General features: G+C 42.6%; 1 protein-coding gene across 1 annotated transcript in view; it reads right to left on the bottom strand.

The window, feature by feature from the left end:
* The window catches only part of LOC122091448 (MMS19 nucleotide excision repair protein homolog), a 56,949-nt gene that overhangs the window by 32,292 nt on the left and 10,543 nt on the right, over nucleotides 1-14,114 (bottom strand). The window contains exons 3-6 of the mRNA XM_042661401.1: nucleotides 11,578-11,664; nucleotides 10,445-11,135; nucleotides 1,186-1,562; nucleotides 296-369 (exon numbers count right to left, since the gene is read on the bottom strand). Of these exons, the coding sequence (XP_042517335.1) occupies nucleotides 296-369; nucleotides 1,186-1,562; nucleotides 10,445-11,135; nucleotides 11,578-11,664 (1,229 nt within the window). The remainder of the gene's footprint in view (nucleotides 1-295; nucleotides 370-1,185; nucleotides 1,563-10,444; nucleotides 11,136-11,577; nucleotides 11,665-14,114) is intronic.

Here is a 14,114-nt window from a genome sequence, read left to right as displayed (position 1 = left end):
CCCCACCACCCCCAACAACAAAAAAAAAAGGAAATCTTCTCCTTAAGTGCCAATACGACTTACAAATGCGAGTTCAAAAGCAAAAACTTGCTTCAGGTAATAAAAAAAGTGGCACATAGTAAGCAAAATCCTATATTCTGAAATAGTCCAAGAGTACAGAATTAGTAGAACTCAGATATATTCAAAACGCGCCATTGTTGATTTTATGATAAACAGGAAACATACATGTAGATAGCAGATCATATCATAATGAAATAACAACTAGTGATAGATATATCCAAGGTATACTGCATACCAAGGAAGCACCTTAGTGGAGTAGCACTCCAGCAGAGGTACTAAAATCTCAACTGACTTCAAATTTCCTTTGACCTGTACAAGCAATACATATAAGATCGAACTTATAAGATGAATTGAGAAATCAAGCTGAAAAAGACAGAAGCACAAGCTGAGAAACTAAACAGAAAGGATGAAAACTATAACTTCCTTAAGGGCAAAGGTTAACAAATTATCTTTACACTATCAATGGCGGTAGATAATCAAACTTGAGACACATCCTCAATAAGATATCTCTATAAATGAAAGGAAAAAGTCTTTCTCAATGGGCATGTCCACAAAAAGTAGGCAGACAGGCCCGCCTAATTGAGCCATGTGGAAAGGTGATTCACCCATTCTGATCATTAGATATGTAGGGAATGGTATGGACTGGCCCACCACCCACATGTAAATTTTCACCCCCAAATTCAATCATTCACCCTCTCATGTATGCCCATAGATCCCTCAGTTGTCCAAGCATGTGAAACCCCCCCCCCCTTTTATAGTCCTTAATTTTTCAATAATTTAGTTTGCCACATGGCTAACTCCTTTCCAGCTGAAACTTGACAATATGAGCAAGGGACCTGAGGGTCTACTTGCTCACAAAAATTTAAGCCTCCTCTGATCTGCCATGTAACAGAAAATAGGTACTCATCCACCTATTTATGTAGACGTTCCCACTGAGAAAAAAACCAACCTAAATTAATTACCTATAAGGAAAGCTTTATAGATTGGTCTACACCATCATTGGATGGCATGAGAGGCTTGACTAGCAGTTAACCCTGCCTAAAAAGGATTCTTTGGCTTCCAAAAGAAAGGAAAAGGAGAAAAAACTTCTGATGTCATGAAAAGGATAGCTCATAAGAGACATACACAGGCCTCAAAGAAATTCGTAGATATAGCTTCTTCCATCCCCTGAGCTATTCTGAGCATAACATCCTTCCCTGTACCACCAATGTCAGTAATTGCCTCCAGTTTCAGTCGAAAAGGCATAACAGAATCATCACTGTGAATCAACTTAACAAACTTTTCAACGACAATGTTCATGTAGCCCGATGCCTTCACAGAATCATAATCTCTCTCAATAAAGATACCAATTTGCACTAATGCCTTCAAACTCAGCTTCCATAACAATGTACTTTCACGACCAGAAGTTATAATTGACATAAAGATTGCCAAGATATTCTCATATACTGGTTTCAATATTGGAAAGAATGCTGGAAATGTTGCCAGATACTGCAAACCCTTCACTGCAAATTAGTAGAATGGAAGGAGATTTTAATATCCATGAAAAGTACTGAGAACTTCTGATGGGTAAAACATGATAATTTGTAAATCCAGAGTGATGATGAACATTATTCCCTGATTAGTTGCATCCAGAGCCTAGAGGGGATGGGGGACCTCGAGATAACCAAAATAGTGATAGACAATATTAAAGTGTAACAACTAATAAAAAGTGCACAAGCCACAATCACAATATCGAGAAAATAACCACCAATGGTGTGAGGGGGTGAAGAACCGGGGAAATTCCCAAAAAGAATGCATCGGTGAAAAACACTGGAAAATTCAGTGAAATTTGACATGGTTTTGCTATATAAGCAAAATCAAAGCACGCATAGTCCAAAAGAAATCCAATCAAAATGAATTTTCTTGAAGAATGTGCCAAAGTGCTGCAATAACAATATAAGAAAAAACAACAGCTTGTCTCCAAGAAAAAAAAAATGAACCAATACAAAGAACAAAAAGTAAGCTAAAGAAATGAACCAGAGATGCCAATTTTAGCAAACATGTACCTAGTATTAATTTAAATCAGAGATAATTAAAAACATTTTCAAGCCTATTAGAAAATTAAAAAGGATTTTCCAATTCTGCTCTGACATGATACCCTCCTCCCCCTCCCCATGATACCTTCTTCTCCGGCAGCTCACAACGCCGGTCCCCCTCTCCCACCATGCTCCAATCCCTCTCCAAACCTTCCCTCCTCCCCTGCCTCTCCCAAGACCTGGTCCACTGTCGCTCATTCCTCCTCCTCTCGGTTCCACAATTCTGGCCATCCCCTCTTCTTCATTCCTCCCTCCATCATAAACGACTCTAAGGTTGGTCTTTGCCCTCCTGGCCAGCTTGAACCAGAAATCAGCAAATGGAGGAACTGTATTATCGGCCACTTCCTGGGTCCCCCCCCCCTCCACATTGTTAAATCCTCCCTCTCCAAACAATGGAAGATCAACGGCACCCTCTCCACCTTCATCCTCCAAAACAATCTTCTCATCTTCAACTTCTCTGCTGTTGAGGATAAGATCACTGCTGTAGAATGTGGTCCATGGTATGTGGGTAGGAAATCAATCTTCCTGCGTGCCTGGGATGAATTCACCTCCCTCACCAAAATCGGCCTTCAATCCATACCTCTCTGGGTCTCCCTCCCAAACCTCCCTCTCCACTTCTGGTGTCCCAAAGGGTTGAGTATTGTTGGGTCCATCATCGGCAAGCCTCTTTTCTCTGTTTTATGCAAAAAATTAATGGACAGATTAGCATATGCCAGAATCTGTATTGAAGTCTCTGCTGAACATCTTCTTCCCTTTTCAGTCACGATACCAAATGGAGAAGGTTTCTCATTTTATCAACAAATCAGCTACGATTCCCTCTGGTATAGAAGCAGTCACCAACACTGTTGCTCATGAAGAAGGAATTGAAGCTGTCACCATCACTGTTGCTCATGAAGAAGGAATGAAGCTGTCACCTTCACTGCTGAACAAGATCTCCCATCTGCTCCTCACGGCAGGAGATTTAAGCCGCCGGAATCACCGGCGTAATCAAAGCCATATGGCTAATCCGAGCCCTAACGATGATAGGCTTGCCTCTCTGGACCCTTTGGACCACCAGTCCTTACTCCTCGGTCAAAACCATTTCTCCTCTCTCCTCCAGTTGTCTGCTTCTGATGATGACGAAGACGTCCCCTCCTCCTGCACCCCTTCCCATCATTCGCCTCAAGCCTCCCATTCTCCACCTCCCTCTTTTGCCAATACCGCCGTTACCCATATTTCCCCTACCTACAGACCTCCCTCTTCCAGCTCTGGTGCGACTGCTTGCATCCTCTCTGTCCCACCTCCCTCTTCCTGACTCCTTTGTAGATCAATCCTCTCCACCGACTCTCCTTCTGACCCCCCTCTTTGGTTTTGGGCCTACTCCTCCTTCCCCCTCTCCCAGACCCTTGATCCCTCCTCTTGGCCCAGGGTCTATGTTATAGGGCCTGGGCCTACTCCTTTACAACTTACCTCCTCTTCTTTCCCCCTTGGACCTGGGCTTAACCATTTCAACCTAATCCACCTGGATCCGTCTAACCTGCCGGGTATCCTTCCTAACCTAACCACTTCAAACATGCTTTCCTCATCTTCTTTGCCCAATACCCTCTCCCTTCCGCCTCCCCTCTCTACCCCAAGCCTCCTCAACAACCACCTCCACCCCTGCTACCTTCGCGTACCTTGTCCAACTCTCTCCTCGCCCTGCGGCCCCCTCTCACTCTCGTTGACCACTCCACTGCCATCTTGAGACTGAGTAGTAGTATCGCCTCCCGTGATGATACCTACATCTTCTCACCACACCCTCGAATGGCTCCTCCCTCACCTGTCCTTCTTAGATGTCTCCTTTGCTTCTCTCGGGACCCCTTTCGCCTCCACCGAGGCAGCCCTCACTGGCTGCCCCCTGCCAGCCATCCCTCCAGCATCCTCTAACTCTGCGCCCATGCGCCCTTCGTCCCAGCCTAGCCAGCAGCCTTGTGATACCTTGGAAGGTTATCCTCTGACTCACCAGTCCCCACAGGCCCATCATGAGCATGGGGTCCCCACCTAGAAGCCTCTTTCGAAACTAATCGGTGCCATCAACCTGAATTATCCATTGGCTCCCTGCTTGCCCGTCAAACCTTAGAAGGTGCTCCTTTAGCTCTCAGGTCCACTCAGGCCCATCCTGAGCCCTTTGTGGGGGCCTCCTACCTTCACATTGCCACCGAGCCCTCCTCCCATGACATTCCCCTCCCTAGGTCAGCTACGCATCCTATTGGGTCATAGAAAGTCACCATTGCTAGTTCCCGAATCGAGACAAAAGTCAACGGGTCTCCTCTGGCGACATTGCCTCACATTCCCATGTCCTCAATTCCGCCTGCCATCACTACAAAGAAGAAATATAGGCTAACTAAATCCTCCTCTCTCAAGGACTCGAGTGCTCCCACCAAAACCAAACAAAAAAGAGCCCCTCTTCCTTCTCTCAAGGAGAATCACAGAAGACGTAAACCAAAGTCTGCTATGGGATCCTCCACCAGCTCTTCTGAGCATTTGTTGATCCCTTCCCCCCTTGAATAATCCAAAATGTTTGAGGCCTCAATTTCTCGGCAAAGCATGCATCCAATAGATCCCTCATCCAATCCTCCAAATTTTCCCTCTATTGCCTTCTTGAAACCAGAGTTCTTGAGGCCAACGCCCCACACATTGCCTCCTCCATTGGTCCCTCATGGTCCTTCCTCTCTAACTACTCTAACCCAAGCGGTAGAATTTGGATTCTTTGGAATCACCTCTTGATCAACCTCTCCATCTCCTCCTCTCCCCAATTCATTCACCAATCCATTTCCTCCCCCTCCCTTTCTTTCCAACCTTGCTCATTTACTATCATCTATGTTCTCAATCGAGCCCAGGATAGGCTTCTTCTCTGGAATAACTTGCGTTCCATTACCCCCTCATTGGATCCCTCCCTTGGGTCTTGGAGGTGACCTTAATGTGGTCTGAGCCAGCCATGAAAAAGTTGGTGGGGAATCCATTGACCTTACATCTGTCTCCCCTTTAATGACTGCATTGATGATTTTTCCATGAACGACTTGAGATGGTCTGGAGCCAAATTCACTTGGCAGAACCACCGGAGTGGGATGGCCAAGATTTCCTGCAAACTTGATCGAATCCTCATCAATAAAGCTTGGTTGGACACCTTCCTCCTCCTATGCCACCTTTGATCTCCCTGGAATCTTTGACCCCTCCCCCCATCTCCCTCCTCATCCACCCTCACATCTCCTTTGGCCCCAAGCCATTCAAGTTTTTTGACATGTGGTCTCTCCATGAAGATTTTCTCCCCATTGTCCAGGATGCTTGGGCCATCCCGGTCCAAAACTTCTCCCCCTCCCCACCATTGCCTTTGCTAGAAAGCTAAATAATATCAAAGCTGCTCTCAAGATTTGGAACTCTGCTTCTTGTGGTAATGTATCTTCGCAGGTTTCCACTTGTAAGTCCAAGCTGGAGCTCATCCAATCTAGACTCCAAAATGACATTCTTAATGTCTCAATGGTTGAGGAAGAGAAGCCTCTCCTATGAGCACTCCTCTCTTCTAGCTCAAGAGGAAAGCTTCCTTAGGAAGAATTCCAGAATCAAATGGCTTGAGCTAGGAGACTCCAACACCTCCTACTTCCATCGATCCCTTAAGGCTAGAACCAATGCTAATTCCATCTCCAAGCTCATTGATCGAAATGGATCTACTCTTCTGAACCCTAAAGACATTGAATCTAAAGTTGCCTCCTACTTTTCTATTCTCTTTCACCCCCACTCCAACCCCCTTCTCATCCCCCACAACCTTCTTAACAAGTTTATTCCTTCCCACGTTCTCTCTTCCCTTCGGGCCATCCCTTCTGAAGAGATCTTATCAGCCATCCTCTCCCATAAAGTTAATAAGGCCCCTAGCTCAGATGGCTTTAGTACAGAATTCTTCTCCTCTGACTGGCACATTATCCGTTCCCATCTCATCATCGCCATCAAGAGCTTTTTTCTCAACCCCAGTCAATTTAAAGGAATAAATCACATTTTTCTCTGCCTTATCCCAAATAAAGAGGGTGTTGAATCCATGGCTGACTTCAGGCCCATTTCCATCTGTAACCTTCTCTCTACAAGTTCATTACCAAAATTCTTGCCGACCGAATCCAATTGGTTATTGATTCCTTTGTCAGTCCAAACCCATCTACCTTTTCGCTAGGAGTATTGCTGATAGCATTATCCTCTGTCAGGAGATTGTTCGTGGCTTTGACAGGAAATCTCACTCCTCTACCTTCTCAAAATTGGCATTCACAAAGCCTTTGACTTTGTCCGTTGGGATTTCATCTCCAGAGTCCTGCTTCAAATGTCCTTTCCCCTATCCTTTGTCCATTGTATTCACACTACATATCTCCCCCCTCCTCTGTTTTGATCAATGGAAGCCCCGTAGTTACTTCTCCTCCTCTGTCGATATCAGACAAGGTTGCTCCCTTTCTCCATTTCTCTTCTCCCTAAGCTTTGAGGTTCTCTCCCGCTCCATCCAACCCTCTACTGATCTCCACCTCATCTTCCCCATCCCCAAATGCAAATCCCTCATGCTTATCCCATCTTGCTTTCGTGGATGATCTTATGATCTTCTATTGTAGACCCCTTTTCCATCTCCTCCATAATGTCCTCCCTCCATCTCTTTGCGCATCTCTCAGACCTTCATATTAACCTTCTCAAATCCAACCATTTTCTCTTTGGAGTCTCCGCTCCTCGTCAGGTAAATCTCCTCAGTATTACTAGATTCACCTGGGATCCCCTCCACTCAAATATCTTGGTCTTCTCCTCATTTCTTCAAGACTTTCTGCTACCAGTGTTCCCCCCTATTTGACCTTCTGAAGAACCTCTAGCTTTGGAAGGGTAAACTCCTCTCCTATACCGGCAGTCTGATCCTTATAAGATCTGTCCTCCAATCTATATCTCTATTAGTCATCCATCTTTCCTCTCCCTGATGCCACCTCCAAATCCATTGATAATCTACTTCGCTCCTCCCTCTAGAAAGGGAATGACACTTCCAAATTCTTCCATCCCCTCTCTTTGGACAAAGTCTGTCGCCCCAAAGAGGAAGGTGGCCAGGGCCTTAGAAGTATTAAGGATGTCAATTCTATGTGTACCCTCAGGCTCATTTGGAAGCTTGCTTTGAAGCACAATAGTATTTGGGTCGATTGAGTGTATTCCCACCTTCTGAAAAATGACTCCCTTTAGACTGTCTCCCTTCGGCCCGACCCCTCTTTGGATCTGGTGAAATATCCTTTCCTCTAGATTTAGTACTTTGGGAACCATCTCCCACTCCATTGGTAACGGTTCCTCCCCCTCCGTTTGGCTTGACCCCTGGCACCCTTTTGGCATCCTCCTATCCCTCATCTCCTTTAGGATCATCTACTCTTCCAGGTTGGGTTGATATGCCCCCTGTTTCATCCATCATCTCCCACGGAGTTTGGCCTCCCTCCCCTCCTGTCCCCCTCTTTCTGATCTCTGGTCCTCCCTTTCCCCATCCTCCCTCAGCCATCGAGGAAGGCAAGATAGAATAATTTGGTTCCCGTCTCCATTGGGCCAATTCTCTTCAGCTTATACTTGAAACTTCATTCATTCTAAGGATCCACTTGTCCCCTGGAGAAACATCATTTGGTTTAAAAGTCACATCCCTCACCATAGCTTCATAGCAAGAGACCCCTCTAATTGCCTCCTAACGCAGTCCTTCCTCATCCATCGGCACATTCAAGTCGCCCAGTCCTGCTGTCTTCGCTCGAATGGATCTGAAAATGCTGACCACCTCTTCCTTTCTTATCCCTTCTCCTCTATCTGGAAAAGAGTCTTTTCCACTTGTTAGCCTTCCAATAGGCGAATCCTGCCCCTGGGTAGACAGGACCGTTGGTGATTCTAGTATTTATGACACAGTTGAAAAGCTAGTCTTTTGTGCAACTATCAACCATATTGAGATGGAGCGCAATCTCCGTAGACGGACTCCTAACTCCTACTCTTTTGATACGATTTGGAGATCCATCTACTTCTTGGTTAGCTCTAAGCTCAGTTGCATTCGCCAATTACCGGTTCACGATTTCCCAAGGAACATGTTCATTGTTGTGTCCTAGGGTCTTCCCTCTTCTCTTCTTGCTGCCCCCTACCCCCTGACCCCTGCCCCCATTGATGTTTCATCTGCCCCCCACCCCTTTAGCTGGTTTTTGGTGTGGTTCCTGGATTGTAAGGGCTCTCCCCTTCCATCCTTGTAGCCCATGTGACTGATTGCCCCCCCTTTTTTTCCTCTCTCTCTCTCTCTCTCTCTCTCTCTCTCTCTCTCTCTCCCCCTCCTTTCTTTTGTATATTCTTCTCCCTTGGTAGTGAATTTCTTTATTCATTAAACCAAAAAAAAAAAAAAGTTTTCCATTAGAATAAGTACACTAAGAAAGATAATACAAACATGTTTCCATGACATTCAATCACAACAGTAATTAAAAACATTATCAGGTGATTTATAGGTTCACATTATAGTAATTTTCTTTACTTGCCTCTTAGTGTAAAACCATAGATCTAATGGTCGACATAGAAGAAGTGGGCCAACATGAAAAGAAGGGTTAAAGCCTAAAGTGGGCCACTTTGCATAAAATTTCCAAAGATTAGAGCCATGTCCAATGACTAGTCCACCCCTCCTGGCATCCCTATGAATGCAGAACCCTGACTTCTTCATTACACTGCCTTTCAAGAAAAATGAAGATGTCAATCCAACAAAAGCTAGCCATCCAGGCCTCAATCCAAAACATCTTTCTTTGGCTATCCAAGAGATTCAGCAACTTCAGTCCCAAAGTCTTTTGGAACCCACTTTCTCCCCATGGGCATGCCAGGCATTTTATGTGAATAAAAGAACAAAGCAAATTCGAGGAAAACTGAGAATGGTGATTGATTATCGACCTTTAAATCACTTTTTGGCTGATGAAAAATTCTCTCTCCCAACTCGACCGGCTTTACTTCTCCAACTAGCCCATGCTACTGTTTTCTCCAAGTTTGACCTCAAAGCAGGTTTTTGGCACCTTGGAATTATCCCTGAAGATAGACCAAAGACAGTTTTTTGCATTCCAGGCTACCATATGCAATGGACAGTCATGCCTTTTGGTCTCAAGACAGCACCATCTATCTTCCAGAGATCTATACCAGATTTGCGACTACAAGACTGAGACGCCAGCACACCCACATAAACGAGTCTAGCAGGGGAAGGTAAGGCCCAACTTATAGACCGCGGTGGTGGCTAAGTCTCACCGATGTGGGATGTAGCCTTGCTACAGTGCCTCGGGGATCGTCCCCATCAGAGCATCGGAACTTACATCCACCAGATAGGGTGAGTAATTTATTAGCACTGTCTCTAATAAAATGCTAGTTTATTTATTTTTCTATGGACATTCATATATGGTCACTGGCCATGTGATTCTTGGATCACTAGATAGGGTGAGTTTTCTGGCAATCAGAGGTCAGAGGTTATATTTGAGGCCAATGACCATTTAATAGGGAACTAGGGATCATCATACAGAGATCCAAGGAGACCTAGGATACACATGGCCAGTGAAATTTATTGTCCATGGTGCAGCAGCAATGACAATTTGCATATAAATTAAACACACAAAACAAAGAAAAAATGAGTGAAAGAGATAACGTGCATTATCAACAATCTGGGATGTTCTCAGGAAAATTTGGCAATTACATAGTGACTCATATGAATTATTACTGCGTCTACATATAAAGAGGGTTTTCACTTTTCGGCTCATAGAACAAGCGGCGAAGGGTCCCAACTAGAAAGCATGCAGCACAAATGACTGAGCACTAGCACCAACAGAATGCAATGAAGGTGACAACCTCATTTTAATTGACTAATTTCCATTAGCTAGAGGTAAAGCTTTACACTTCATTAGCAAAGGAAAGGCTTGAGGAAAGGGAGAGAATCATTTATTAGAGACAGTGCTTGTGATAGAAAATGATCTGCCTTTTCTCATTACATGATCTTTTCCAATGGCATATATGTGCTTCGCTAGTTTGTTTAAACACATTTATATCAGCTTTATACTTGCGAATTTATATCTGCTTTTCTCCATGATACAAATAGTTTAAATGGTGCTATTTGTAGTTTATAGTTGATATCTTACTCAAACGATGTTGAAAGTTTTAATTGTGCATGACATAAACATTATAATAATTCACGCACCTATAATTCCTTTATGGCATATCCAGGAGAACTCCCAAAGAATCACTAGTACTACAAAAATGGAACAGAAGGGAAAGAAACAATATAACCCTATAAAATGAAGGGAAAGATCAAATTTTACCTCCAGAATAAATATCCTCACAGACACCTTGATCCATACTTGACACCAAAATAGAACTGAGAGCATCAGTCAGAGGAGCAGAAAATTTTCGAAGCAAGTTGCACCAAGTGTCTTCCACTGAAAAAGATTCTAGAGCAGGTTCTTCAGAGTCTAAAACCAAATTCTGGCATGCAGCAAGCAGTTCAATGCAGAGATAAAGAGCCCCAGAATTCAATTCTTCAGAAAGAAAACAACTTCCATCCGATGAAAGTCCAAGGACGTCCATCAAACGGACAAAGAAACTTTGGAAAATCCTACTACAGGAATAACTTGAGACTTTTGCTGAAACAGATATAATGCGTCCAAGGGCATGTAGTTTCTTCCTGTTTTCTACAGTAATACTATTATAACTTCTACAACTTGTGAGAGACCTGAAAATCATCTCAACAGCTTCATCTTCAACAATCAAATTTATAAATAAACTAGCATTTTGCGAAATAACATGATATAAACAGATTAGACCCTCTTTTACAACTTCATTCTCCTGGAGCCCCATAGCATTGGAAGAGTCTGATGCCAACGATAAAACATTTTCTGTTGACGACAAAAAAATTGTATCCTTTAAAGACAACCAAATAGCTCCACTATGTTTTTCCATTCTATCCACACCATACTTTGTTGCAGAATAGCTGAGATACTTCAAAGAATCAACCTGTAACCAAAGAAATCATCGTTGTATTTGGTGGAAAAAGCTTTTGAACAGAAAAAAAAAAAAGGGCAAAAGTTATCTGAACGGTCCAAAAATCTGCCATGTGGATGTCAATTTTTGGATGCACAGACCCCAAGATCAATCTGCCTACATGTCTTTCAGCCCAAATGGATATTACCAGGTGGAAAAAGTAAAGCTGTGAAATCTAGGGACTACACAATGGTGCATGGGCATATGCGGACTGCTGAAATATACAGGTGTACATGCCAATACAGGGGAGAGTATTTGATTGAATTAAGTGCTGAAATTTGACATGTGGCTAGTCCAAACCAAGACTTGGCTATCCAAAGGTCAGAATTAATACATCATTTTGCCACTTGGCTCAGAATAGTGCACCTGTAAATGAAATTTCCCCAACAGGGAAAATATATATAAAGTCACTTACTTTTGCTGATGGCAGAGATGAAGATAGCTTTTCAAGAAGCAATGGGATAGCAAAAGGCTCATAAAACGGAGTTGAAGAGAATGCAAGCTGTGAACAAAGTTACCAACTGCAATTAGATATTTTGTGGGTAATGTGACATAAATAATATGAAGAATAGACTACAACAGGGAAAGAAACATGTACCCATTCTGGAAGCTTTCCACAATATTTGAGAGTTTAATCACAAGTTTTACAACTTATTACAAAATACAATGTAAGCAATAAACATTAAACAGCAAAATCTAGCCTTTTCAATAGGCATGGATTAGCACCACAGTTCAAATGCTGAAAGGGTGTTATTTGCTTCTGAAGTTATAAATTTACATTTCTGTTTTAGATTAAACATTAAATACACTCTTGCCACCAAGAAAACTACAATCAAAACTAGTTTGAAATCACATTATTTCTATTAAGTTGGAAGAAAACCCATAAAATGGTCATATAAATAAATTTAAAGGAAAAAAATTAAACATAAAATATATATAAAATAATAATTTATCAATGCCCCAAACCAAGATTTTAAGTGTGTATCGTACCGTATCAGCCCATACGTATCAATGGGTATCAATATGATATGCACCAATCATTGCTTATTTCAAAACATAAATTGTAACTTTCCTATATAGACCAATACCTTCCGATACAAGTAAGATACACTTGATACGCCCCCCCCCCTTTAAACCTACAAACAAAACCACGAGTGAGATACGAAACCAAGAGCACCCAAAGGCCTTGGAAACTTTTTTTTCCCCAATTTAAGTAAGGAGAAATAATCTATCATACAAGACGCCTCTAACCTTCCCCATTTCAACAAGTTTGGGGGATTTACCATGCTCAAATCATGGATCAAAACAGATTTGCCCAAAAAAGAGGTCAAGTTGTATTTTTTTTTTTGGGGGCATTGCTAGATTAGAAATGACCATTCTAACGGTGGGACTTGGGAGACCTTGGACTTGAGCTTCTATGCAAACTCTACTTGTATTTTGTAGTTTTGTACATTGTACTTTGTTCTATATCTATGCCACTATGTTGTAACTCATAACTCGTAACTAATTAAGCAATATTATGTTTCTTCATGGCATGGATGCACTATTTACTTGTTTTACTAGCATACATTGTCTTATATTGGTAAACAATGTGTAGAATAGGAAATATTACATATTGCATACAGAACAGTTTTACGTTTACTGCAAAACAAGGGTGATGTCAAACTAATTACCATGGTATCAGTCCTAAGGGTGTCAACCAGTCGGGCTTGGTCAGACTTGACACTTTCAGGCCCTGCACCGTGAATGCCCGTTGAGCTAAATGGGCGGGTTTAGCTCTAAACGGGCCTTCCCTAAATTCGTATCTAAAGTGGGCTGGAAGGCCCAGAAATGCTACAACCATCTCTTTCGTTTAGCCACCGTGTGAGGTTTCTCTCTTTGACCCATTTCTCAACCCATTAAGGCATTAATTTCAATTCCATTTGTATTAAGTTAAATTAGTTAATGCAGTCACTTCCAGATTTTTTCCTTGGATAGTGGGTAGGGGGTTTTACAATTTTGGACTTCTAATTTTAGTGTAAGTGGTTTGGGCTTCTAGGTAGATTAGGAATTTCCCATATGTAAGGGGTCGGGCTCAGTCGGGGAAAACCAAGACGGGCTTGGTCTGGCCTACTAACGGTCAGCTCAGTCGGGTGCCCATCAGTTCACATCTCTGCACCATAAGCCCCCATCTAGTAGATAAGATTCAACGGTAGACTCAGATTTAGGTCGACACTTGCATAGGGATCAGTTGGGCCTGAAATTTGGAGTGATTTTAGGTCTATATAGACAAACAAACCCTCAAAATTTGAGCTGACTCCGCCGGATGAGTAGTGAATTATGAAGATAGCATGAAAATGGAAACTTTTGTTCAAGTTGCAGTTGCAGTAGCAGCAGCTACAGGAGATGAGGAGATCTGGGGATGCAACTTGTTGTCCAGAAGTCTCCAGATCTGCAGTACTGAAAGCTTCCTTGTGTCTCATATCAACAGCAGAGCAGCAGCCAACTGAGGACTTCAAAGAAGGCTTCAATAGGTTTCAGATAAGCCCAAGTATGCAAAGAGAAAATATAAAACTGTACTATGGGGAAGAAGTAGATCGATGGAATAGAAAGAGGGGAATAGGGGCCTGGATCTCTCACCCTCAACACTCTCAGTTGACGAACAAACCTTTCTCAGGTCATAACAGCAAGCAAAGCTCACAGATAACTTTATTCAACTACTTTTTTATTACAATCGACGAAGGGCCATATATATAGCTTTGGCCTACATTCACAAAATAGGTGTAAGAAAAATGAAAGTTTTCTTCCTTGGAGAAGAAGAAATCCAAAAGCAAAGAAAGAGAAACTTCTAGATAACTAACCTTCCTAAAACTTAAAACAAATATTTGGTCAATAAGAAAGACCCAAGAAAAGGAAACAAAACTCAATCATTAAAAGGGAAACAAATCACCAAAAATCTCCTAGAAGCTTCCA

Source organism: Macadamia integrifolia, chromosome 10 (assembly GCF_013358625.1).
Source record: "Macadamia integrifolia cultivar HAES 741 chromosome 10, SCU_Mint_v3, whole genome shotgun sequence".
NCBI classification, from domain to species: Eukaryota; Viridiplantae; Streptophyta; class Magnoliopsida; order Proteales; family Proteaceae; genus Macadamia; species Macadamia integrifolia.
This window is presented reverse-complemented; position numbering and strand designations above follow the sequence as displayed.